This window comes from Pagrus major, chromosome 9, assembly GCF_040436345.1.
Source record: "Pagrus major chromosome 9, Pma_NU_1.0".
Classification (NCBI taxonomy): domain Eukaryota; kingdom Metazoa; phylum Chordata; class Actinopteri; order Spariformes; family Sparidae; genus Pagrus; species Pagrus major.
In genome coordinates this window covers 8,278,037-8,303,769 of record NC_133223.1, presented here as the reverse complement: position 1 = coordinate 8,303,769, position 25,733 = coordinate 8,278,037, and the positions used below count along the sequence as shown (strand labels likewise).

Genomic DNA, 25,733 nt, shown 5'->3' with positions numbered 1-25,733 from the left:
AAAAAGATTAAGCGGCTAGTTTATACATGTATCCTAGCAACGGATGGATCCAGTTTCAGCCAATTATATTAACCCCAATTCATGATTGACACGTAAGTAACCAATCAGAGGTTTGTGAACGAAAGTGTCCCACCCACGCCGCGTTGAATTGTGGGATTGATTCATAAAACGACAACAAACTACCGTTGCTGTTGCTTCACTCATAAAACTGTTTTTTCGTATTACACCGCCTCTCTGGAGAGAGAAAAATGGAAAATGTGCATCTGGCTATGGAGGAGGATGATCTTTATTCGGGTTACAACGACTATAATCCAACATTTGACTCCGAGGTGAGTTGTATGCTAACGTTATCTAGCCCTACAGTTGGCTGAAAGCTCAAACCTGTTTGCATTGAAGTGTACAGCTAACAATGATACAATAAATGCTACATAGCATAGTATCTGGAGAGGTGGCGAACGACAACACAAATACTTATCTTTTATTACTATAATTGTCTTAAGTGGTCACAGTGCCTACTTCTGTATTGGACATTTTGGTATGGAAAGAACGAAAAAGACTAATTGTTGACCAATTTCAAGGAGTTGGAGAATGATGTGGGCTTCCAGCAAGCAGTGAGGACAAGTCATGGAAGAAGACCTCCGGTACGTAATGATTTTATTGTGTGTGTGTGTGTGTGTGTGTGTGTGTGTGTGAGAGAGAGAGAGAGAGAGAGAGAGAGAGACCTAGGGAGGATAGATTATGTCCTAAACGCACTTATTTGTTAATACCTATTAAAAACTATCCTTCATTTATCCAGATGACTGCCAAATTTCCTGGCACTGCCATTGGAGCTCGGCCTTTGGCATCGTCCTTTGGCGTAAGTATTGCAAACACTTGCAGCTCAAGTAGTCTTGTAGAGAAGGAGAGTCATTTCAAGACTTTTATTAAATCAGAATAAAGTAACGTTTTGGTACCCACAGACTTTTTCTGTGTGAAAAAAAGACGTAAATGCAGCTGAACAAATCACAAAAACAAATTACAGGATTAAAAACAACATACACTCACAATAACCAAGTTCTTGATGAAGAGCAGTCAAATATACATTCTTATTAATAAACTCTTTTTTGTCTTATATTTCCATGATAAATCATATTATCAGGTTAGCATGCCTAAATTATTCTCATCTGTCTCATACTTGTTGTTTCATGAAGTCTCGGATTCCTATGGCCTCTTCAATGGGCAGACCCGTGACTGGAGCTGTGCAGGTGAGCTGGATTGATCAATCAAGGGTGCATTTAGGGTCCTGTATAGTTTTCATTATGTGTTAGTTGACAGTTATTAATCTCACTATCTCAGAATATAAAGTTAGGGGTTTAATGTAGGTTTTGTTATGGGTTTTACTCTTTACGATTGGTCAAAATCATGTATGTAGTCCAAGTTCAACAACAACCTAACATACTGCTCAACGTGGATAATGGCTCTGTTTTTTTTTTTTTTAAAAAAGGTGAAAATTAAGCATATAAGGGGATGCCATCACTACATATTTTGCTTGGTTTATTTTATTTGCTTTTTTCAAATGTGACAGGATGGTGCAGCCCGACCAATGACCGCAGTCAGAGCAGCAGGTTACACCTCCTCCCTGACCCGCGGTGAGTTCAAAGGAGGCACAAGCAAAAAATGTCTATGACATCCATTTTAGTGATTCACTCTTGATACATATGTGTTGATTTGATTCACCATGTGACTAGGGTTTAGCTAGTGATTCTGTGGCTTCTTATTTTTTTCGTTTTTTTTTTCATTCAGTTTCATTCTATGAATTAAAAAAACAATGTTATATGGCTTTATTACAAAGGTTTTTGCTGCTCATACGTGCACACACTCAAACACAGATGTCAATGAGCTATCATGCAGGGTGAGTGGTAATGCTAATTTTAACTGGTTGTAGTCTTAAAAACCCAAGGAAATTTAGCTCTTTTTATAATTATGAACCTCCATGTATATATATAAGGACAGATTGTAATTATGTAAACAATATAGGATTCCTGTGACACTGATGATTAGTATGATTTGTATTTTCAGGCTCCACCTTTGACCCTCTGGGCCAGTCCAGAGGTCCTGCACCTGCCCTTGAAGCAAAGAATGAGGACACGTGAGTTGTCATTCTTTAAACTGATTTGTCTGTTTCAGTGTTTCAGATTATCCCTACATCATTCAAGATTAGTGTTATCCTCTTAGAAGTACATGCATGTAGGTTTTTGTAGGTGTTATCACATTTTGAACTTAGGATCCAAAGATGCATATCCAGTAGGGATGCAACAATATTCAATATTTTATCGAACCTTTCAATACGCCCTGTTAGGTTCAATACACAAAGGCAAACAATACAATACAATACAGTACAATACAATACTACAATAATGTTTGCTGTTTAACTTGATTGGATACTGCATATGTTTTTTATGGAAGGCAATTAAGATAAGTGTTAAATTTTTATAATAAGGTTTGTGGTTTGACTATATCTGCTTTTAATTATTTTTACATGCAATATTGCCTTTGCTAGTGTGAGTAGTTTTATATTAAGATATTGAAACCGTACCGTTACCGTGGCCCAAAAACTGTGATGCATACCGAACTGTGGGAAAACTCTACCGTTGCATCCCTAATATCCAGTCATAATAAGATATAATTCTTATGTCCAAAGCAAATGTATGAGCAATTAATATGACAAAAAAACACTGGGACTAGTAATAATAGAATTATGTGTAGATTATGAATATTATATTTTTGATTACTACAAAACAATAAATCCAACGTATTTATATGTGTTTTCCAGAGTATCTACTTTAATTTACTGTAAATTAAACAAACTGCATGATGTTTGGGGCAAATTTTAATTCTCTTTACTATAAAAGGTTTTTGTCATGCTTCTAATACATGGTTATGACTGAACGGTCTCTAACAAGCCATGTTTTGGGAAGCAGAATGAGAAAGGCTTGTGCTTTCAAGCAACAATATCACCCATTGTATTTCTGTGTGTGTTGTCTTGCAGGCCTGAGGAGAAGATTAAGATACTGGAGAAGAAAGTGAATGACCTGATAGAAGAGAGCTGCATGGCACAGAGCAGAGGAGCCTTACAACTGGTCAGACTCTGTCATTCTTTAACCTACTGATAGTAATAATGGCTGTGTGGATTTGGATAGAATGGCCTCCAGTGAGGCAGTGAATAGTGATTAATTTTTAATTGTGTCAGCACTTTACTCCAGCACACTGGGCTGAGTGTCAGGTTAAAGTCAAAGGCGCATTACACGTTCTAGCAAATTCAACCCAGATTAAACTCTTATCACCCTACATATTTCCTGTGCACTTTTATATTTTGAATAATTGTGTCTTTATTTATACATTAAAACTGTATTTTTTGTTTGTTGGCTGAGGGCAACTTTGGCAGTTAGACCCCTTTTCTTCAGGCAATATCATGCTATAGTGTGGACATGCTTGTACACTTAATGATGAACATAGTCAGTAGCCCCTTTTAGTTAGAAAATGCGCCACATTTGCAGCCAGGTAAAGGCTGCAATCTGCCGTCTTGTCTATGTGAAACGGAGGTGTAATATTCCTCCTTTTCAAAAAAGCCGCCACTGGGGGAGGCGTAAACATGTGACATGACGTGAAGCACGAAGTTGGGCGTGAATACTGATGAGTGATGTGGTTATTGACGATGCTCTCGACTGTGATGGTTAGCATCTCCCGGATCTCAGCGGCTTTCCAGTTGCTCATCTTGATGTCCGCGGATGAAGTGATGAACTGACTGCTGTGATCAGCTGTTTCCTGCTTTTAAAACTCCCAGCTGTGGGTCGCACAACAGTGCACACGTCATCGACACCTCTGCCCATGTCACGCAATTGTCGGGACATCGACGACTTGGATTTACATAGCAATGGAGGCGGCAAAAAGTGTACCCTCCTGGGCGTCATATTGGCAGACCAAAACAGACCCCCAATATACCGCAGTCTGTCTAAATTCGTGGACCTAGACGCAAAAAGTACAGCCAAATTGGCGGGTTGCTGTTTAGTATAAAAACGCTTAGTGTTTTAACTTAACTATTCCCTGAAACTTACAGGAATTGTACTCCTCAGGTCTCTGTCTCCCCCTGCAGGCATGTGAAAACCTGTATATTTGTCTGCATCACGAGTTTACACTCATTTACCTAAACATGTACTCAACAGCTTCATCTAGAGCATGTCTTAAGGGTGACACGTAGTCATGTTACATGTCCTGTCATAAAAGTACAGTAAGTATAGTAAGTCTATATTTAATATAATAAATGTATATAATAAATACATTTATTAAAGGGGCAAGATGTAAGAATTTTAGTTGAAAACATTCAAAAATCAACTAAAACTAAACATTGGTTTTGACATAATGATGATTGTGTATTATTTTGCAGAGATATCTACTGAAGTTAGCATGCTAACCAGCTAGCCATGTCCCACTCCAGTCCAAAGCCCCTGTGCTAGCAGTGTGAACACTCCCCTGGTCCCCAAGCCTCCAGCAGGAATCACTAGCGGCACGGCTAACTGAGCTAATAGCAGCTACACTTAACAGCAGTTAGTGGTTACTCCGGTGAAATGCTGCCCCCTATTTGTTTGGAATATGAATTCGACAGGTAGCCAGTTCTTACATATTGCATCTTTAAAAAAGAGGTTGAGTTTGTAATTGTCATTAAGTGCAACAAAAATTCAGTATAGCTGAAGCATTCAAATGCTTTCTCATAAAGTGTCTTGTCAGTTCTTGCAGATATGCATTTTGTATCAGTCAAGGGACTTGACGTGACTAGTGTCACAACTTCTGACCTGTGTATGTGTGGTGGTTGTGTCTTTGTGTGTGCATGTGATGTGTTCCTACAGGCTCTTGAAAAAGCCAAAGAGGCAGGGAGGAAGGAGAGAGCACTGGTGAGACAGAGGGAACAGTCTGGCAATACTGACAACATCAATTTAGACCTCACCTACTCTGTAAGTACAACTGCTGAATATTAATAGTTGGTCGAGTGTCTGCAAGTCAAATGATGGAAGATTTACTTCCTACACTCTTAAATGATATGCCGAAGAAGTGTCAGTCCCACCTATTGGGAAAACCACTCTTTAAGCCTGGTTTTTAATAGTTGCTGAAGGAAAAAAAACGACCTATTGTTTTTTGCATTCTTAGTTATTAACTGTGATACAGTAAATACTGCTGTGTTTCGCGATATATTTGGTTATGAACTGTACTGAGAGTGTGGTGGCTAAGTATGGTAGAGAGAGAAAGAGCTTTAGCAATTCCCATTTAAAATGCCACTTGTTCTGTAGATTAGCTGTATTGCATTCTGGGGTATTTGTCAGCTCTAGCAAGAAGGTGTTACTATCAAACTGTAGTTGAAATTTTTAGTTTTGATGTCAAATTCTCCAAGTTTATTACCAATCAGAATAAGAAATTAAGGCTGCACAAGTTAAGATACTATCAAAATTGAGTAGAATAGAAAGCCTTTATTGTTTTTATACAGAATACAACCAAATTAGAACATTAGGAATATATACGAATGTATATTTAATACATATTTACAATATAGCTAAGTGAAATATCCCAATCACAGAAGCTGCAGTTTTTTGTTGAAGGTAAAATATGTGACAAACAGCATTATAATGAGATACTGTAGTGCTGCAGAGATGTCCTGGCTCACAAATATCACATCATCACATTTTCAATAGCTTTTTTGTAGAAGTTAAAAATTGTGATGCAAAAATAATCAACTTCACTAATTGTGTGTCATATCAGAATCATAATATGTGTCAAAATAATCACAGTATGATTTTATTATTTTTATTTATGTATTTTTTATAGCATATTCTGCAGCCCTATATATATCTGTATATCACCGCCCAGATTTGCTCATTAATGCAAAGTACTAACAGCTGCTGTATATGCTAGCGTGCATTCTCCTTTTTATTATTCTTGAGTCCTCATGCCACATTTAGCTTTTATGTTCTTTACACAACAAGTGTTTTCAGAAAACAGTGGGAATTCTGTTTTTTTTTTCACATGAAATGATATTTTCATGCTAGAGGGAGACACAGCACAGGAAGTATCTGGCAGGGTTTGAACCTCAGCCAACATGATGTAGCTGAGTGGTTAAGCCCGCTGTCTCCAAAGCCAAGTTACATTTTGGAGTTGGATTCTGAGAATCAGTTCCTGCCTTCATTGCCTGTTTTCCATTATTTGGTTTCAAAATATCGAACATTTCTGTCATTACCAGGTTTTGCTCAACCTTGCCAACCAGTATGCGAACAATGAAATGTACCCAGAGGCCTTAAACAGCTACCAGGTCATTGTGAAGAACAAGATGTTCACTAATGCAGGTGAGCAGAACACTCAGCTTCATATTGCTTACAGATGTGTTTAAACTGTGGCTGCTCTCAAATCCACAAAGAAAATAACCTGATATCTGATTCTGGTTTGACAGTGCAGTACAAATAAACAACAGTTTTAATAAAAAGTGTACTACTGCACTTTGCTGACTGAAATATTGTCTTGTAATCTGGTGCACATGGAATGGAAAAACTGCACTGGAAAACAAGTGTCTTCTTTTCCTTGTGTCTCACCCAATGGTCGAAATTTCCCCAGATCACCTACACAAAGATAAACTCATGTTTCATGCTGTTTCATATTTCATAATATTCGTTGTACTTTTGCAAACTACGTTTGTGCTGCTCCTCAGGCCGTCTGAAAGTCAACATGGCCAACATCTATGTCAAACAGAAGAACTACCCTAAAGCCATCAAGTTCTACCGAATGGCACTGGATCAGATCTCCAATGCTCACAAGGAAATGAGGATCAAGATCATGCAGAATATTGGTGTGGTCTTTGTCCGTATGGGCCAATACTCTGACGCCATAACATCTTTCGAGCACATCATGAGTGAGAGCCCCAACATTAAGACGGGCTTCAACCTCATCCTGTGCTACTACGCCATAGGTGACAGTGAGAGGATGAAGAAGGCCTTTCAGAAGCTCATCTCTGTTCCTCTGGGCATTGATGATGAAGACAAGTACATCCCATCTAATGTGAGTAACTAATATGTATATTAATTTAACTTATAGCATGTAATAAACAGGTTATCAGCCCTTTATCTGTATTTGTGTGTGTGCACACGCGTCCATGAAGTTTCTGTAGTTGGATCACTGTTCTAAATCTGTCCAGCTATTAGCTACATCACTCATGTTAACTTTCCTAAAATAACAAGCAGTTTCCTTGACCTGGATGTTGATGGAGTCACTAAAGTCTGGCAACTGAGTATGTTTTTAATTCTTAAACTTTTTATTAATTGTTATTTTCTCACTCATGTGACAATAGAAAAAAAACAATAACATAGCTAAGAACAAATTATCAGATATTATTATTATTTTATTTTTTCATGTTTAGGTTATTTGTTTGGACTTTTTGTTCATCTAAATGGTTCCACTTTCACAGTTACAGTTGAAACAACTTATTTTGCTCTCAAAAGAGAGGTTGATTTTGCTATTGAGTAGAAAATTTAAAAATGTTTTTGGAACGTCCCCTTTACATCAACTTCTTACTGTAGCTTTTTTGTCTTGTTGCAAGCGATGCTTCCGTCAGTTATCTGCATCAGTTGAATTCAATTTTGTCAATCTCTTACTGTCTTCTGCAGATTAATTCATAATCTGTCATCCAAAAAAGCCTCAAACATGGTTGTTACCTGGCTGAAAAATGCATCTGATTAGTAGCTCAATGAGAATTTACTCCATTGATGACTGCAGGGAAGTTCAATTTTGTCTCCCCAAACCTTACATTTACTAAGAGAAGCCAAATGTCAGCTTGTCAAATATTTAAAATTACTGGTCTTTCTTGTATATGTCAAAACAGACTATATGCAGAATGCCAATATTTAAAACAAAGTGCTCAGGATTGTTAAATGTGGTGCTTGTAACATCTTAATGTAAACCTTGTCCTGTCATCTTTCTCAGGATGACACCAATTCAAATATGGTCATCGAGGCCATCAAGAATGACAAACTTCACCAGGTGGAGAGAGATCTGTAAGAAAAATCTCACATCACACAAACACACAAGCCTTCAGCAAAACACGATCATCCTAACAAGCTGACATGTTGTGTTCAATACCAAAACACTTTTGAGACTTTCTCCTCGTTACCAGAACACAACACACTGCATCAGAGTACAGTATTGTTTTTCTGTTTTTTCAAATATTTGGATTTTGTACCATTTATTTCTAAACCTCTGTCCTGTTTTCTCCCTGTTGACTGTCCATAGAAAAGTCCTGACTGAGAAGTACATCATGACTGCAGCCAAGCTCATTGCTCCGGCCATTGAAACCTCTTTTGCAACTGGATTTGACTGGTTTGTTACTGATGTTTTTGTTTTTCATCTGAACATTTTAACACCAGAGGGCATACAGTGTACAGCCACAGATAAACATACAGTATCTTGACACTGAGACATATTACTAGTTCACAAAATCTAACAAAATCTGCATAACAGCTCTCATGCACCTTTTTTTTGTTCAAATTTAGATAAAACAAATGTATGCCATTTATTTTATTTGCAGAAGCATGATATGATGTGTATGGTTGTTTCTCTTTAGGTGTGTGGATATGGTTAAGAGTTCTCAGTATGTTGAGCTCGCCAACGATCTCGAGATAAACAAAGCCATCACCTACCTCAGACAGAAAGACTTCAACCAGGTGAATGTTTTTCTTAACAATATAAAAGGCTTGTCACTGCTTTGGCTGTGGTTGTTGCCAAGCAAAGGAAGGGCAACTAAAAACTTTACATCACGCTGTCACAACACTTTTTAGAGCAAGTATTTCTTAGGATTGCCATAAAAAAGAATAAATCTGTAAAAGAGTAATAAAATAAATGCGGAAATATAAAGACAAACAAAAAAAATAAAGAGAAAGAGAAATAAATAAAAGAATGAATAGATGTTTAAATATAAATACCACTGAAATATATATCAAAGAATAATTGTTAGCAATTCAGTTTATTTTCACATTTCTTTCTTCATAAGAATATATAGAAAGAAAGAAATGTGAAAATAAACTGAATTGCTGACAATTATTCTTTGTTATATATTTCAGTTGTTTTTATATTTTAACATGTATTTATTCATGTCTTTATTTCTCTATAATTATTTTTTTACTTACTTTTTCTGTTTGTCTTTATATTTCCACATTTATTATACTATTATTTTAATAAAATAAATGCAGAAATATATATAAATAAATATATATATACATATTTTATATATATATATATTTTATCTAGTTATTTTTAGATGTAATTTGTTCATTTCTTCTATACTGTATTTCCTCAATTTTTCTTATTCTTTTACAGATGTTTTCTTTTTTATGGCACTCCTTTGACTCCTTTGACAGTTATGAGGCCTTATTTCCTTAAGTGGCAGTTATACTAGACTAGATCAACATCTAGAGCTAGACTGTGCTTAGTCTCTAATGTACTGGCTTATACCTTTGTAAATAGATAATATATAACTGAGATTTTAGTTTCGAGAATTTACATGAAATGTTTGTTTTGAACATATTTGCTATACATGTTTGTTTTTTATTGTGACTGTTGTATGATTGTGTTAGGAATTCTGAACCTGAAAAGGTACTTTAGTTAAAGCTCAGAAAAACGGTGTCTGTCTCAGGGTAGCAGTTGCTCTCAAATTTTTATAAAATGAGTGGTATTCCTCTTTAAACATATGTAACATGTGGGTGATCTGGTCTTTGTTATCCTTTTATATTTGTTTTTTTCCATCTTTTTTAACAACATTGTGTTTCCATACAATTATTGCCCAGGGTTGTTTATTTCTGTCTGTTTTCTCCAGTTAAGGCTGTTTCATGAGTGTGCAGCATCAATCTTTCCACTTCTCATTGCCCCTCCATTCTCTCTTGCTTTTGTCTTGTTTCCTTCCCATCTGCATGCCTAAGGTTGAGGTATGTGTGCCTTCTGTTTCCATGTTCACATTTAGATTATGTTGTTATTTTTCCCCAACATGTTCTTCCTTAAGCATGTCTTTTCCAAATAACGGCACTGCCAAGACAAGGTGGAGAAGCAGTTATTGGTTTAAAATCCACAGACCAGAAAGGAAAATCTGGGGGCAGAAAGGAAATTATAACCATGGTTCGTTCATTAACAAAATACCACTGAGTGGAGCGGCTCTGAGGCCAACAGTAGAACACTGATCACACTTCTCCAATTCTATAAAACTTCACAAGCCATCTTTCTTGCCGCTTTATATCTATGGATTTCCAAATCTGCAATATTAAATAAATAAAACATACATTATGAAAAAAATAATAACATGTATAAGTTGTTTAAAATATATAAATGACCCAACAATTTGTGAAATAAAGGAAGATTTTATGAATTCACTATTAGGAAATGTTATTTCATTATTAACAACTGGATATAATTTTACCGATATCACACTTCATGTCAAGTTTTACTTCATGACACTTTACATGACAGTGGTGTTCTCACCACCCTCTCACCTTTCAGCCAATCACATATCCCCTGCCTCTCTTAAACAAGTAAGCTCAAAAACTCCTTCTAAATCAGGTCAGTTTGCTCCTGTTAGCTAGAGCAACAACAATACCAACGTTATTCTGAATCAATATGAAAAGAAGAAGGATGAAGTGACATTTCATAATCCTAAATTTTGGCTTTGGTAAGGTCACATATTATGCTCATTTTCGGGATCATGCTTATTTACATATTTTGGGTGCCTGCTAGAAATTTTTTTCCAGTTTACTTAAATATGTTTCCCATAATGTCTGTTGCTGCAGCACCTCCATTCACCCTCTGTCTGAACGCTGTTTTCGTGCCTTATTCAAGAAGTTTCCAAAAAGCCGAGTCTGTTCTAATTGGTCAGCTCTCACAGACCACAGCCCATAATGTTTCCTGAGGGCAGTGACTGTATAGCTGTGACATCACAACCTTACAGGAGTCCTGATGGCGTTGTTAAAGGCAGTGTTTCTGAATACGGGGCTGTGCATTTCTCCATGGATTGAGTTATTTGATACTTTTACAGTATCTGTAGCACCACGACCTGCTTTATAAACAAAAAAGACAGAAATATTACTTTCTAAAATATGGGACCTTTAAATTATTTCACAAATTATTGATTCATTTAAATATTTTTTCACAATGTATTAATGCGATTAATTCATAATCATCAGTCTATTTCTTTAATACTGAACACGTTGGAGCTCCATGTACATCTGATGCATGTGTGGTGCTTTTATACTCTTGACAGATATGTGGAGGTGGGTGTAGCCTGAAGCCTCAGTGCAGCTGTAGCCTAGCTGGTGGTTTCTCAAAATGCTAATCTTTACACACTAATACTGTTGGGTAGTCTCTTTAGTATGTAATTGTTCTTACAGCGGCATAATAACCAGTTAAATGTTTCACTTGACAAATGTACTGTATGTGTCTGTGATATAAAAGCTCTTGAGCTCATTAGATAAACTATTGCAGCATCCTGCAACTGTCTTTACCTTTAAACTCTTTAAAAGATAATGCTTGGATTTACTTTGTGTTTGTAGTCATTCTGGTCTGTTTTATGTACTGTATTTTATTCAAAACATACATTTAACTACACATTTGACACATTGTCAAATTTGCTGATATAAAAAACATTGATTAAAGATGTGATGGCTCAGCATTATTCATAATGAACACCTGAAGCTTCAGATCCCATCATGCTTTGATCAGGAAAATGTATGTAATTCTACAATTGGCGGTATTGCTGTGTAACATTTAACCTGATCACCTTTTGTTATGTGTTGTCAGGCAGTGGAAACTCTGAAGACCTTTGAGAAAAAGGACAGCAGAGTGAAGAGTGCAGCAGCCACCAACCTCTCCTTCCTGTACTACCTGGTAAGATCCTCTCATTGACTAATCAAAAGGTTCTCAGATAACATACTTCGAGTATTATGAGAAGATTCCCTTCAGAAGATTGATACCTAATTAAGATCAACTATTTTTGCCATGAAATTGTTCAAGTGGTCACGGACACTTTAGCTCTGTGGGTGTTTGCTGTCACCAGTAGATGCTTCCCCTCCAATCCTCTCACTTGTTACAGGAGAAGGACTTTGACCAGGCTGATCGATACGCTGACCTCGCCATGAACGCTGATCGCTACAACCCGGCAGCACTAAACAACAAAGGGAACACAGTGTTTGCCAAGCAAGACTATGAGAAGGCTGCAGAGTTCTACAAAGAAGCGCTGAGGAACGATTCCTCCTGCACTGAAGCCCTCTACAACCTGGGTAACATCCTTCTCCACGATACAGTGGTGGATGATGCAGAGATTAACTAAGATGTTGAGTCACTGTCAGAATGGCAGCAGTTATCTGGATTAAAGGTGGTTATAGGCACCTCATGATTCGATTTGAGTCTGATTCACAGGCCTACAATGTAATTATAAAACAATTGTCAATGTATGTTGGTGCATCAGAAGTTTTGATTTCTATAAATCTTTTTTTTTTCTCACTGTGTGACCACTTAAGCATAGTACATTTCTAATCATCCATAATTAAGACAGGCAGATGAATTTACTTCCATTATTTTGGCTCACAGTCATCCATCATCACCAAAATTCACAGATAAGCCAAGCTTAGAACATAAACACGACGCACATGTTTACATCTGTTATGTTTCACCATCTGATTGTATCAGTGATAAGGAATGTACAGCTCCCTCTTACAAAATTGTTACAGGCAATTAAAATGTTGAGAATTGGGATTTTTTTCTGATTATTAGCTTTTTTGCATCAAGACACAATCTTTTGAGAGAGAATCGGGCAGCAACTAAGAATCAATTTTCTCCTCTGACCCATGCAAGTGACAACAAAAAATGTCTAAAAACAGAAGTTCCCAGCTCTGTTCTAATGGCTGAATCATTCTGCAGGAAAACTGAGTTTGGAAAAGCAGCTGATGTTAAAAATGCCCACTTACAGTATATCAAGTACACTGTAAGGACTTCACTTGGCAAAGGATCCAAGTTGATATACAGTTTTTGGCTCCTATCTTTTTGTACCAGGTCTAACATATAAGAGACTGAATCGTCTGGAGGAGGCTCTGGACTGCTTCCTGAAGCTCCATGCCATTCTGAGGAACAGTGCACAAGTCATGTACCAGCTGGCACACCTGTATCCTAATGATAAGAAATGTGATTTGTTGTTCATTATTATGTATGTGTTTAGTCTGTGTCACATGGGTTAACTGCTTCAATTTTCAGTAGATGTTGCTGGGAAGATGTTCATGTAGGGATTCAAACCTGTATCTCTGTCCCTTCTCATGTGAGCTTCTGTTGGTCCTTGACTCACTGGCTTCATCTATGAGCTTTTGGAAGATCCCCAACAGGCGATCGAGTGGTTGATGCAGGTCATCAGTGTGACTCCCACTGACCCTCAGACACTGGCCAAACTGGGAGAGCTGCATGATAGCGAGGGTGACAAGTCTCAGGCTTTCCAGCACTACTACGAGGTACAAGGAGAATAACTAAATGTTTTTCTGTCTTTGGACTAATTAATTGACGTAACATTTGGTGTTTGGTCACCTATAAGTGTGTTGATGTTGCTGTCCAGTCCTTCAGGTACTTCCCCTCCAACATCGATGTGATCGAGTGGCTCGGGGCTTACTACATCGAGACACAGTTCTGTGAGAAGGCCATTCAGTACTTTGAAAGAGCCACACTCATACAGTAAGTAAAGACAAATCATACTACTTTAGAAGAAAATAGCGTGATATGTAAGAAATAAGAAAGATCTGTGTAAAACTGATGATAATCTAAGAAACTGGCTGCTCATCTCCAGTGTAATGCCAGAGAAAGTCAAATCCTAAGAGCTAGTCTGTCATGTTGAGAAATATCTATGAAATTGTGTTATTTCTACATTTTTCTGACATGATTAAGTGTTTTGGATCCTATTTCATCTTGTTTTTATGTTGCTTTAGTCTTCTTTCTTCAGCTATGTGGCTTGTTCTCATCTGGAAGTTATTACTTTATTAAACTAGGAGGACAGATAATTTGCTTTTCTTTGCCTTCCAGCTGAATTCAGAGCTTTTAATCTCTCTGGTAAAGAACAAAGAAACGTAGTATTAAAAAGTTAAGTGCAGGGTTGTATGTCCATACTGACTGGATATTTTCCTGCTGTGTTTCTCAGACCAACCCAGGTGAAGTGGCAGCTAATGGTGGCAAGCTGCTACAGAAGAAGTGGTGAGAATATTTCTGTTCTTAAGAGTTAAGTTGTATGTTGCCACCTGGTTCCTGCCAGTTGATACTCAAAACTAGAATAAATGATTCACTTCACATTGGACCTCCCAAACATGTCATGTCCACGATCCACTAGCAAACAGCTTGATAAAGGTTTATTGTGATTTATTTAAACACTTAACAGCTTCAGAAACATTGACTTAGTCTTTTTCTGAAGAAACTAGCAATGAATTTGTCAAATCCTTTTTTTTTTTCTTTACAGGAAACTACCAGAAAGCTCTGGAAACATATAAAGACATTCACCGCAAGTTTCCAGAAAACGTTGAATGTAATTCATCCTGTTTGTTACACAACTTTCAACAGAGCTCTTCACCAACAGCAGATGATCCATTGATCTGAGTGTGAAGAAAATAAAAACTGCTTGTGTTTGTCCAGGCCTGCGTTTCTTGGTGAGGCTGTGCACGGACATGGGATTGAAGGAAGTCCAAGAATATGCCACCAAGCTGAAGAAGGTGGAGAAGATGAAGGAGATCAGAGAACAGGTATGTCTCTGCAGGTTGTCACACCTTTTCAGTTTACTTTTTACTTGCTGTCCCGTAGCGCTTTCTTGGGAAATTGTTGGACACAGGAAGTTATGTGTTTTTACATTTGCAGTTTGTTTGGAATAAACACAATTAGAGAAAGGTAGTTAGCGAGAAACCAATTAACATCACTGAATAGGCGTAAAACTACAGAAATTGCAGAAACAAATCTCAAATTTCATCACCTAATGAAAAAGATTTCACAGCGCTGCCCACAGTGTTAGATTGACAGTATCTCTTATGGTATTGCTCAGCAGAAAAACCACAGCAGTGAGTTTGGGACATGTTTATGCCACTGATAAAATTACAATATAATGGTATAAAAAAGCACTACACCCTTTCAAAGACCAATGAACTTTTATTTCTGGAAAATATTGAGACAGTTGGGATGTGAAACAAAAACCACACAACCAAAACAATAGATAATACATTTTCTTTAACTCACCTTATACAATCAGCTTAGTAGAATGATGTAACATTCAAATTATCCATCTGAATAATATGAACAGTGTGCAGCCTCATGAATGACCTGCTTGTTTTGCAGTCATGTTTCAAACCTTTCGTGAGCTTTCATTAATCATCTTTTCCTCACCGATGTCTTGGCGTCCGGTCGTCTGTGCCTGGACAACAACACACTGATTGAAAACATACTTGTGTCCTTTTGCCATAAAATGGGTCAGTGGTCGCTGCAGCTCCAGAAATGCATGAAAAAAACAGCTGTTTTTCTCTTCTGTTGAATTTCCATGAAAGTTCAGAGGAAAGCAGATGCTATCCAGCTGTTTAACACCTGGCTTACAGTAATTCTGGATCATTTAAAACCATTGTTTGGAGAGTTGTCCCCATGTCTGATGTGACATGCAGTTGTTTGAGTTGTTCAGTTTCACCTGTGACAGCTGAATGGATTAGATAAGTGGTTTGATTGTAGCCAGAGTTTTTGTTGTATTCTCTGATTGTGGAAATGAAGCCTGTGTTTTACTTTTCAATCTAAAGTTAGAATTACTGGACATGTGCATGTCTCTAGATTGGTGAGCACTGTTTGCTTGTATCTGATTGGTTTAGACACGTGTGGAAATTATTCAGCCTGAATATGATCCTGCAAGACCCGATTGAATATACCCCAAAATAACATCCTCTTTAGTTGTCTTTTGAATTCCCATTTTCTTGTCTTATCATTTTTTCTTGAAGGAGTACACCATTTATTTAGCATTGCACAACATTAACATTGTCTGATTCATGATGGGCAGATTAAATAAAAAAGATTAAGTCGATGCAGCACAACCAGAGATATCGTCTTTTTTAGTCCACGCATTCTTGCTCAAATTCTGATAAATCATGTCATGGAAAAGCTCCTAGCCTCAAGCAGAGATGAGATATATTGTAGTCCCATCTGATTCTGCCACAAGTGACATTACTTGAGGACATTTATTTGACTTCACACAGCCCCCTCTGGAGGCACAAAAGACTTAATGCAATCTTTTTTCACATATCTAGTAGTCATACCCAAGAGTTACCCTTTAAATGGTTATTTCAAGATCACAGATCATTCTGTCATGTCTGTTGTCTTATTAGTGATTTACAAATTTGCCACTGTGTTACCTACACATGCAAAAGATACCATCAGCAACAAAAATGGCTATTTCTTCATAGTTATTCTTAATACCTGGATTTCCTAAATAGGAGACTAGCTCATAAAATGATTAGTTTTTTTTTTTTTATGGTGGCGTGCTGATGATGAACTGAGGAGTCTTGCAGTCTGAGGAAAGAAGCTGCTCTGTAGTCTGGTGGTACAGCAGCAGGTCAACTAGCTTATAAAATAATTTTTTTATTGTAACTATCACTGTAAAGGGACGTCGGGATTGTTGACAACTTGTGCTTAAATTCAACAGAATTACTATACCGAGACTGTTAGCTACAGGATTTCATGTAACCCAGGTGTATAAATGGCACTCAGGGCGCACTCATACTAGGTACTGTACCGTGCCCAAACATGTTTGACCCAAAAAGTCCAGTTTGTTTGACTAGTGTGAGCACTCTGTACCGTAATTTCTTACTTTCTTGGTCCTGGCACAGTTGGAAGAGGTGTGCTTCGGCACGGTTCGGTTGCACATGCACGAGCACAAGCATGTGGACATGAAGTATAATCATGTATTACGCCACCTTGTATAATCAAGAAATCCAGGAATGTGAGAGGGCTGTCTATGACCAAAATGACACAAAATAAGGCACAAAGTCAGTAAAGTTACAGTCATGTTCTCTGTGTTGTTCTTGCGGCCGGAGCAATGGGAGTGCAGACCATCAGGGGACTTGGGAGGAGGGACAATTGTGCTTCAGCACAGTACAGAGCAACTGGGCCAAGTGTGAGTGCGCCCTTAGTCTTACACAGCCACAAATTGCCATGCATCCTGCAAACAGCTGTGTTTAAAAAATAAAAATAGTGTTAAGAATATGTTGCTTCTCTCTTCACCCGTTTCTTTTGTCCACAGGGGCCGCCAGAATCAAAGAATCAAGGTTCTTTGTAGCTGCTTTAAATTAATTCACCTTTACATTCTTATGTTAAAGGATGCAATATCTGCTATTGATGGTGACTCTAAAACTTACGTTCCCAACTCAAAATATATGACAGGCCTGTGATCCAAGAAACTGTCAGTGTTTTTGGGGTCAGTCAAGTTTTGAAGAGGGGGAGATTCAAAGTAACAGAGCAGTGTGCCTTGGTCCTGTGGCGATATTCATCAGAGCCAGGAACAGATGAGGAAGATGATTTTATCAAATGACAAGCAGCTGCTTTTAAATGAGCCCAGAGATGCTGTTGGAGCAGAGGAGACCCAGACAGAGCCAGAGGGTTGACTCATTATTCTCATATTCTCCAAACTGAATGACAGCAGAAGACAACTGATCTTACTGATATAACTGCTGAGTGTATGCAGTGAATAAGAGAATGATTAGAACCAAAAATAATGTGAAGAAGATTAAATTACTTCTCTAGCTTATGTTGTGTTTATGTTAAATGTCTTACTTCACCATGGAAATACCCATATCCATGTTTTATTATTTTTATCCATCATGTTGCTAACTGCTCATTGTGGTCGTGCTTCTGCCATGTACTCCCTGAGTTTATGTCAGACTTCTTTAAATGTGACATTTATACACCATCAAATTCCAGTAGAATTTTCTTTAAATGTTTCTGGTAAGCTTTTTGTTAGACGTTATAAGAAATATTTTTCTTGCCAATAAAACTGGCATAACGCATGTGACACAGAGGGAGAGACGAATAAAGAGAGAGGTGAGAAGTGCACAGGCTCAGTGTTGGAAAGAATGACCAGATTACGAAAATTCAGCATGAAATGTGCCTGCTCATTTATTTAGAGTGCATGCTGTTATTAAATTACAGAAATTCTTTGAAATTTCGATTTTGTCTGTAATTTAATTTTAATATCCTCGTCCCTCCCCCCTCCTTCTCTCTTCCTGCAGAGGGTGAAGTCGGGGCGTGACGGCAGTGCCAGAGGTCGCCGAGAAGGCAGAGAGGGCAGCGCCGGGAGCGCTGGTGAGTCATTGTAGTCATGTAGGTCTGAAAATATTTGGAAGGTGAAACTTTACTCTACATTTTGTAACACCTACCGTATATACAGAGTCCCTAACACCAGCCTGAGTGCATACATTGTTAGCACGAGTAGGGCTGTGTTCCAGACCTCAATACTCTTAGTTTTAAATGTGTTCATAGCACGTTTTGAAGTTTTGAAAACTTCAACACAAAAAGCTAGAACTGAGTGATTCTGTTTCTTTTTAAGGCACTATAAGTAAAGTTCTTGCACTACTGCTTGTGTTAACTTTTTATCTTTGCATAGTTTTGCTTTTGTCTCAAAAGGGCACTATGAAGTTTAGAGAAAGAAATTCAAACTAAATTTTAATATTTACAATATTAATGAGGTAATAATATGAAAATCCATAAGTGAATAAACAAGCTGTTCTCAGAGGAAAATAAGGTCCCAGAACACTGTTTGAAGCTAGAAAGGTGGCAGGGTCCGCCACATATAAACAAAGTAAAACAGTATGAATTGTGTTGTCCTTTAAGGTCAGTTTGTTTATTCAGTTTATTCAGTCATGAAAGCAAAGAGAGTTTATTTATTTAATTTGTTATTTATTTTTTTCATTTTTCTTTTAAAATGTAAGTGTTTCTACTCCTCACAGTGAGGTTTTATTAAAGTATTGTTTTGATATCAGTACAGGAGATGTATAAACATGCTCAGGTCATTTACTGTATTTATGTCCGGTGGTTTTAATTAGAATCAAAGTTTAAAGGCTCATCAGTACTGTTCAGCTCATTGTCATCATGTCATCACTTCCTTCTCTCCTCTACCTGTTGCTCACACATGCTGCTGGGCAGCAGGCATCTCCACACCTGTCCTCAGTTCTCCTAAGAAGGCCAGCATCATGGGTATACCTCGATACACCACACTGAGTCCTGACCAGAGTCATGTTCTGTCCTTAAAAGGAACTGTAGATGTAACTATCCATCTAATCCTAGATAGGTCACCAACCGGTTGAACACCTCTCCAGGACAGATTAACAGTCCTCCTTGGTTAAATGAATTTCTGCATCCTAACATTTAGGGATACAAAGTGGTTTATGTGGACTGCTAACGTAGCCTCACATCTTTGTAGGATAAGACTGTTTTACTAAAAGTAACAGCAGAAACTGGAGAAGACACACTTCCACAGTCTAGGCTTCCCTTCACTACAGATCCACAACAAATACAGACACATACTAGACTGGCTCCAACACTGGAAAGCTGGCTCATCAGCAGATTTTAAATGCAATCCAGACAAACTAGAGTTGCCAGAAACTGTAATGAGACCCAGCTCTCCTCGCTTGTGCAGTTTAATGTCCTGTAGTGTAGTTAGATACATACATCAGGCACCTGTTAATGTGCCTGCTGCTCCACTCGGCCAGCACTTTGATTACTCCCCGGTGTCCTGACAGATCAGTTTAGAAAACCTCAAACTTGTGTGCTTTTACTGTTTCATTGTGTTTTGTACTGCCAGAGCAAACTTACCTGTCAAGCTTTTTACAACATCATCTAACATGTTTGTTCTTCTACATTGTTGAATATTGGTTGTGAAGCTTTAAGTTGTTTATCTAAACCCCAAACCCTTTTTCTCACGGCACATCAGAGATGGATGTTAAAGCAGGTGAGAGAGTTATAAAATGCTAGCAGATTAGTTCTCACATATGCACACATGCTACTGTCACCGCTTCTCTCTGTGCTATTTATATTGTTCTCTATTTGTGTGGAATTCTTTTCAGTCTGACTCTGTAATCTTTTCTTCTCTCTTTTTTTTTTTTTTTTTTTTTTCTGCTGCTCTGTTTCTCTGGCTCTCTCTATCTGTACTCTCACGCTGCTTCCTCTTTGCTGTCCAGAATCTCAACCTGAGTCAAAACAACTTAGTCCACTGTTGGACTCAGGGAGAGGTATGTAAGATTCTCACTCAAAATGAATTAAGTGAAAGCTGAAGGTTTGAAGGGTTTAACTTCAGAACACTTGGACAACACAACCTTTTGAAGAAGTAGAACTTTCTTGTTTCTTTACAGTCATTTCCCATTTGTTGACATCCAGAGTGGGTTTCAAACATTTGTGAACACTTGGCAGCTTAACCAACATCTCAAGAATGAGAATCAGTATTTTCTTTTTACTTCACAACTTGCTCTCCTCTTCATTCTTTGTGTTACTGTAGTAACACTGGGATCTTGAGTTGTAATAATAGTTTCCACAAGAATTGACAACATTGAACATTTAGATTTGGGTACCATGTTATTAGCTGTACTCATTCAATCTGTTAATCAATCACATAAACCAACTGCAATAATCTCATGGCTATTTATTTTTACAGTGATAATGCATATTAATGTGCTGTGTTAGTCAAGAAGTCATTGTTCAACTGATCCAGCTTTGATTAGCTGGATTAGATAATGTGAAAAGGGAAGCTGTCGAGCCCTGCAGTGTGCGAAGCGTCTTTCTCTTTCCATGAGAGATGCTGAAAATGTTGATGTGTAAAGAATCTACATATCTGGCTTTTCACCACAGCAGTATTTAGGTGGACTTTCCCTTTACACAAACAAACAAATCTATTTATGTAGCGCATTCTGTCCTTCATCTAATGAGACACATTTCAATAGAAAAATGGAAAAACGCACAGTTTCACTGGCTTTATACCAGAGTCTTAACCTTTTTATATTATGTTTTTTTTTTAAATACTGCTTTTGCACAATCATACTTGAAATGAATACAAATATTTTTTACTACTGAATGCAATCTGAGTGAAGTTTTGAGCATTGTGCACTGGCAGAGCAGAAGTAAGCACTTAGAACAGTTTTCCGTAGGTAAACACTCAAGTTGAGAAACCTAAGTATAGTGTTTCCATCAAAACACCTGAAACTGCTCCAGAAATCCTGGCTGACAGGCAGCTGTGATGTTGGACTGCGGTCAGTGTTCGCACTGAGAAGGAGAAGGAGGAGGAGTGATCACCCAAACCTCTGTCAGATATTTGAGAAAAGCTCAAGAGCACCTGAGAGTTTTCCCTCTTTTCTGTAAAGTCTGCACATTTGCAGCACTGAAAGTTGAGTGTGTCTTTGTGTGTGTCAGTGCTGTTTGTTTTCTCATGCATTCAAACCTGCAGTATTCTTTGATGTGAAACTGGTAAAACCACTGTCACAGAGCAAGACAGAGGTGCAGGATCTGGCATGTGCCTAAATGTTCGTCATATTTGTTTTTCTTATTTCTCTCTTTCTCTTTCTCTTAACTATTAACTCTCTCTTTTTCTCTTAATTTTTGTGTTCTCATTCTCTCTGTCCAACAAATTTAGTCTAGAGTTGCAATGTTGATATTTGTTGTCCTTACGTTTGACCCTTTAAGATCTTTTAGTGTTTTTCCGAACAAGTTTGGGCTGGAAAGTGAGTTGCAAGAGCCTTAAAGTTGACTCATCAATGTTGTTGTCAACCTTCACAGGAACATTAGTGCTTCTGTGCTGCTGAGAAAAAACAGCTTTGAAACTTTATTTGTGGAAACTGTTAGGCACAATTGATTTGAAGTCTGGCGTCCAACCTGTCATGTTATCGCTCTTTTCCATGTCTCCCACTTGTGTTTTATAAAAGAAACCACGAAAAGAAGGAAAAAAATGAGAAAAGGCAGAGGTTTCAGTTTGCCAGCAGTATGTGAGGCCTCGTGTGAGATGTTTGGGACTGAAGGAAGGTAGAATTTCGGGCCTCCTCCTCCTTCCTGTTTTCCAGCTTTCTGTCTCTGTGCTCGTCAGTTTCCAAGGCTACCTGGCAGCCAGATGTGGGCTGCTGCTGTCTGTAATCATGTCTGTCCTTCAGTGCAGGAGATCGCTCTGTCAGCCTGTCATCTGAGCCTGGAACACACACACACACACACACACACACGCACACACACACACACGTTCTTCATTACATGTTGAAGAGTGAAGAGTAGCAGCTCTGTGTCTAAGATGATGAGGACCTGAGCTGAGCTTACAGACACTCTCATAGCGTGCAATACTGTCACATTTTTGGTTGTGGTTAAGTAACTCGGCCATTTAAAAAAAAAAAAGAAGTAATTATGTTTTGGCGAAAAACACACAATAACTAGAAATTCAGATAGATTGGTGTGAGGCTGAGCTGAAACATATTACTTGTTACTTAAACCCTGTGGTTCCCAAATTATTGTTACAACCATATGTTATCATTGCAAGATACAACCACACAAGTAATGACAAGGTTTTTATTTTACTATATCAATACTTTGTATGTATTATTTTCTAATACAGAGGCAAATACCTCTGGCACCTTAAAAAAATCTTTTAAAAACCTTCCAGGGAACCTCAGTATTTCACCGTGCATCAGTTGTTGGGTGACGGGAATTATTAGCGTGTGACACGTCAAACACCCTGATTGACAGTCAGTGTTAAGGAGGATAACAAGGGAAAATGGATCTCTTTATTGTGTGGAGCAGTTTACCTCATTTTAATTCAGTGACCTGTCTGGTTTAAATCAGTGTGTTGCTGCTTTTATGTAATTTTACAAAGTTTCAAGTAAATTGTTGAATCATTTTGTTAATAGATGTATCATGCGTAATATAGCTGTTTGTCACATTAGTAGATACAAATTAACATGTACAGAGATTTGGCTTGCCCTTTGGTTTACCCCAGGCACAGAAAGCCTGAAAGCCACTGCATTAAACTACCAGCTACAATAAGCAAACAGCTCAGGACACACCTCCGGCAAACCTAAGTCACCATGTTACAGTTTGGGGAGCTAGTCAACGAGCGAGCAGAGACAGTAAAATAAAGGATGAATGGTTGAAATATTTATGTTCTCTTCTCAAGTGTTGGTTGTATGAAAGTAAACGTGACCACTCAAAATAGAAAAATATAAACCTGAACGCTGGCAACACTGTCTTGTTTAGAAAAATGATTGTACCAATATCAACTTTAATATATTTAGATGTTTTGGAGAAAAATGTTTAACCACTGTGCGCACGCACACACACACACACACACACACACACACACACACACATTCATAACTAACTGTCTGTGAGATAAATATCTCACATCTTCACCATGTTGACTTTTCAGAAGGTGAGAACACGAACTTGTCTTCAGTTTGACCTCTGTGAAGCTGTGACTGGTCTGGTCCAGTTGGGTTTGAAATTGTTAAGGATGTCAAGAGTCGTGAAGCTTCTCACACCACATCTGACACTGTCATACAACAGCAGTGATATGAACGTAGACGGAGAACCACAAAAGCTTAGAAAGTATGGCAAGTAGTGTTGGTCACATGTTATTTGATGAACTGTGATTTCATTTTGTGGAGCTGGATAATTACATGGCTTAGTTTTCAGCTTACAGTGTGTAAAAATACAAGTTAATAACGTTAATTTTAAAATTCAAAATGTGCAAGAGCCTTGCAGGTTTATGGCTGATGCTTTTAAAGGTTCATAATTCAGTACATTTGCTAATGTGAGTGCGTGTTTGTGTTTTCTGTGCAGATAGCAGCCACAGCAGCAACAGCACTAAAGGAGAGCGACTGAGCGCCAAGATGAGGTCACTTCCTGGTTCCAATGAGCCTTATGAGGCCAGCAGCCCCAAAGAAATAGGTGAGGAAACATAGTTTTTTACTGTCTCACTCTTGCTCTTCTCCTCTGAAAGCAGTTACATTGATTCTCTTTTATCTTGGATCCCTTTTTTTCTTGAGTTTCACTGTCACCTTAACCACCAATCTTATATAGTGTATTTACATATTATAATCAGTACAGTTTTAAAGCTGAGTTTTCATCTCTTGCTGCCATTTCAAGCCACTAAAACTAAAAGTTGCTGACAACAATATTTCCCACAAGGTGACCAAGAGACTTTTTTTCAGTTTGTGATCGGCCATAAAAAGTCAAACAGTTCTTACAATTCTTAACAGACTAATTATGCAAATATGTGACATGGTGATGCAGTGCGATGTCAAAAAGTCACAGAATTAAAGGTGGGACTACTGACGAGGCGTTTCAGGAGCAGTGTTTTCTGTGGTAGAGAGGAGCTTCTGTTGGTGTGGACTTTGACGTTTTTAAATTTTAAGATCATTTACAGGCATAAGAAACTATATAAAACACACAAGGAAAGGGAAAAAAATGGAAAAGTGTAAACGGTCTTCTTTGATACTTAAAGATACATTTCTGACTGGATAACTGAAATTCTTCAGACAGATCAGGGCTTCTGTTCCCAAAAGCCTGATGATTTATAAAAGGCAGCCAGCTGAAGGATGAAGACTGTTTACTGCACGTCGTCCCAGTTTTTACAGCGATGTCTGAATTCCAAGCACAAAACATTTCTGTAGAACACTTACGCTTTGTGATGTATATATTTTCGATATGAAGACGGGCTTACAGGCAGTTAAATGTGCCAAGTTACTCTTGCAGCATCATCTTCAGCACCTCAGACAGCAGACATTAAGAAGCCCTTAACAGCATGGTGTTCATTCGCTCTTAATTGCTGATTTACGACGCGTGTGTAGATTTTTAAGAGCATTCATAGAAATGCTCTTTAACTTCTATGATCAATAAAATCATCATCTAATTTGCAGACGCGTCATATGTGGACCCGCTGGGGCCTCAGATGGAGAGACCAAAGACGGGAGCCAAGAAGCGCGTGGAGGATGACGATTTTGCAGATGAAGAGCTGGGAGACGACCTGCTGCCGGAGTAACAGCTTCAACCCTCGGCCTTCACTGAGTTGTTGGAACATTCTGTTCTTTTGTAACCTTTCAAAGGCAAGAGCACAAAGTTTCACCACAAAACCAAAACATTTAAAGTCTTGTTGCTCCTCAGCACAAAACAAATGTTACAGGATAAAGATGATTTTTAATGGACATCACTGAGGGTTCAGTTTGTAGTGTAGGAGTGAGATGTCTTAACCTCTGTCAGATTGATCATCTTTGCCTTACATCTGAGTCACTTTGGCCTACACTGATTTCATAAAGGAAATTATTTATACAAATTCATTTTTATAGAGGAATACCTACAGTGTATACATGGATGTAATGAATGTAAAAAACTTGCAGCGTGAAACTATTTGGACAGATCTGTTCTGGTTCTGTACTCCTGCTCTGTGGATTAAAAATGAATCACAATGAGGTCAAAGTGCTGATGTGTGATAAGTGTGTAGACGTTACAGAAATACTTTCTGGACATACTGTTCCTCCCGAGGCTGAATGGACTACGAGTTCTTCACTGTTCAACCGATATGGGTGTAAACGCCCTGAAACATCTTTAAAACTGAAAGTCTGCATTTCAACCTCGCTGTCAGCTCTTCATTTTAGATTCAGTGTTGGGACACAGAGCCAAAA

General features: G+C 38.0%; 1 protein-coding gene across 1 annotated transcript; it reads left to right on the top strand.

Moving 5' to 3' along the window:
• The first annotated feature begins 174 nt into the window (after positions 1-174).
• On the top strand, positions 175-25,521 carry ift88 (intraflagellar transport 88 homolog). Its single transcript, XM_073473481.1, has 24 exons — positions 175-329; positions 579-641; positions 797-856; positions 1,191-1,244; positions 1,565-1,628; positions 2,059-2,128; positions 3,029-3,119; positions 4,884-4,988; positions 6,266-6,368; positions 6,728-7,074; positions 7,996-8,066; positions 8,302-8,388; positions 8,633-8,732; positions 11,848-11,934; positions 12,140-12,326; positions 13,099-13,207; positions 13,394-13,544; positions 13,646-13,761; positions 14,222-14,274; positions 14,534-14,599; positions 14,707-14,813; positions 18,321-18,393; positions 23,893-24,000; positions 24,972-25,521. The coding sequence occupies exons 1-24, from the start codon at positions 249-251 to the stop codon at positions 25,091-25,093; spliced, it is 2,475 nt and encodes an 824-aa protein (XP_073329582.1). The 5' UTR covers positions 175-248; the 3' UTR covers positions 25,094-25,521.
• Positions 25,522-25,733: the final 212 nt, after the last annotated feature.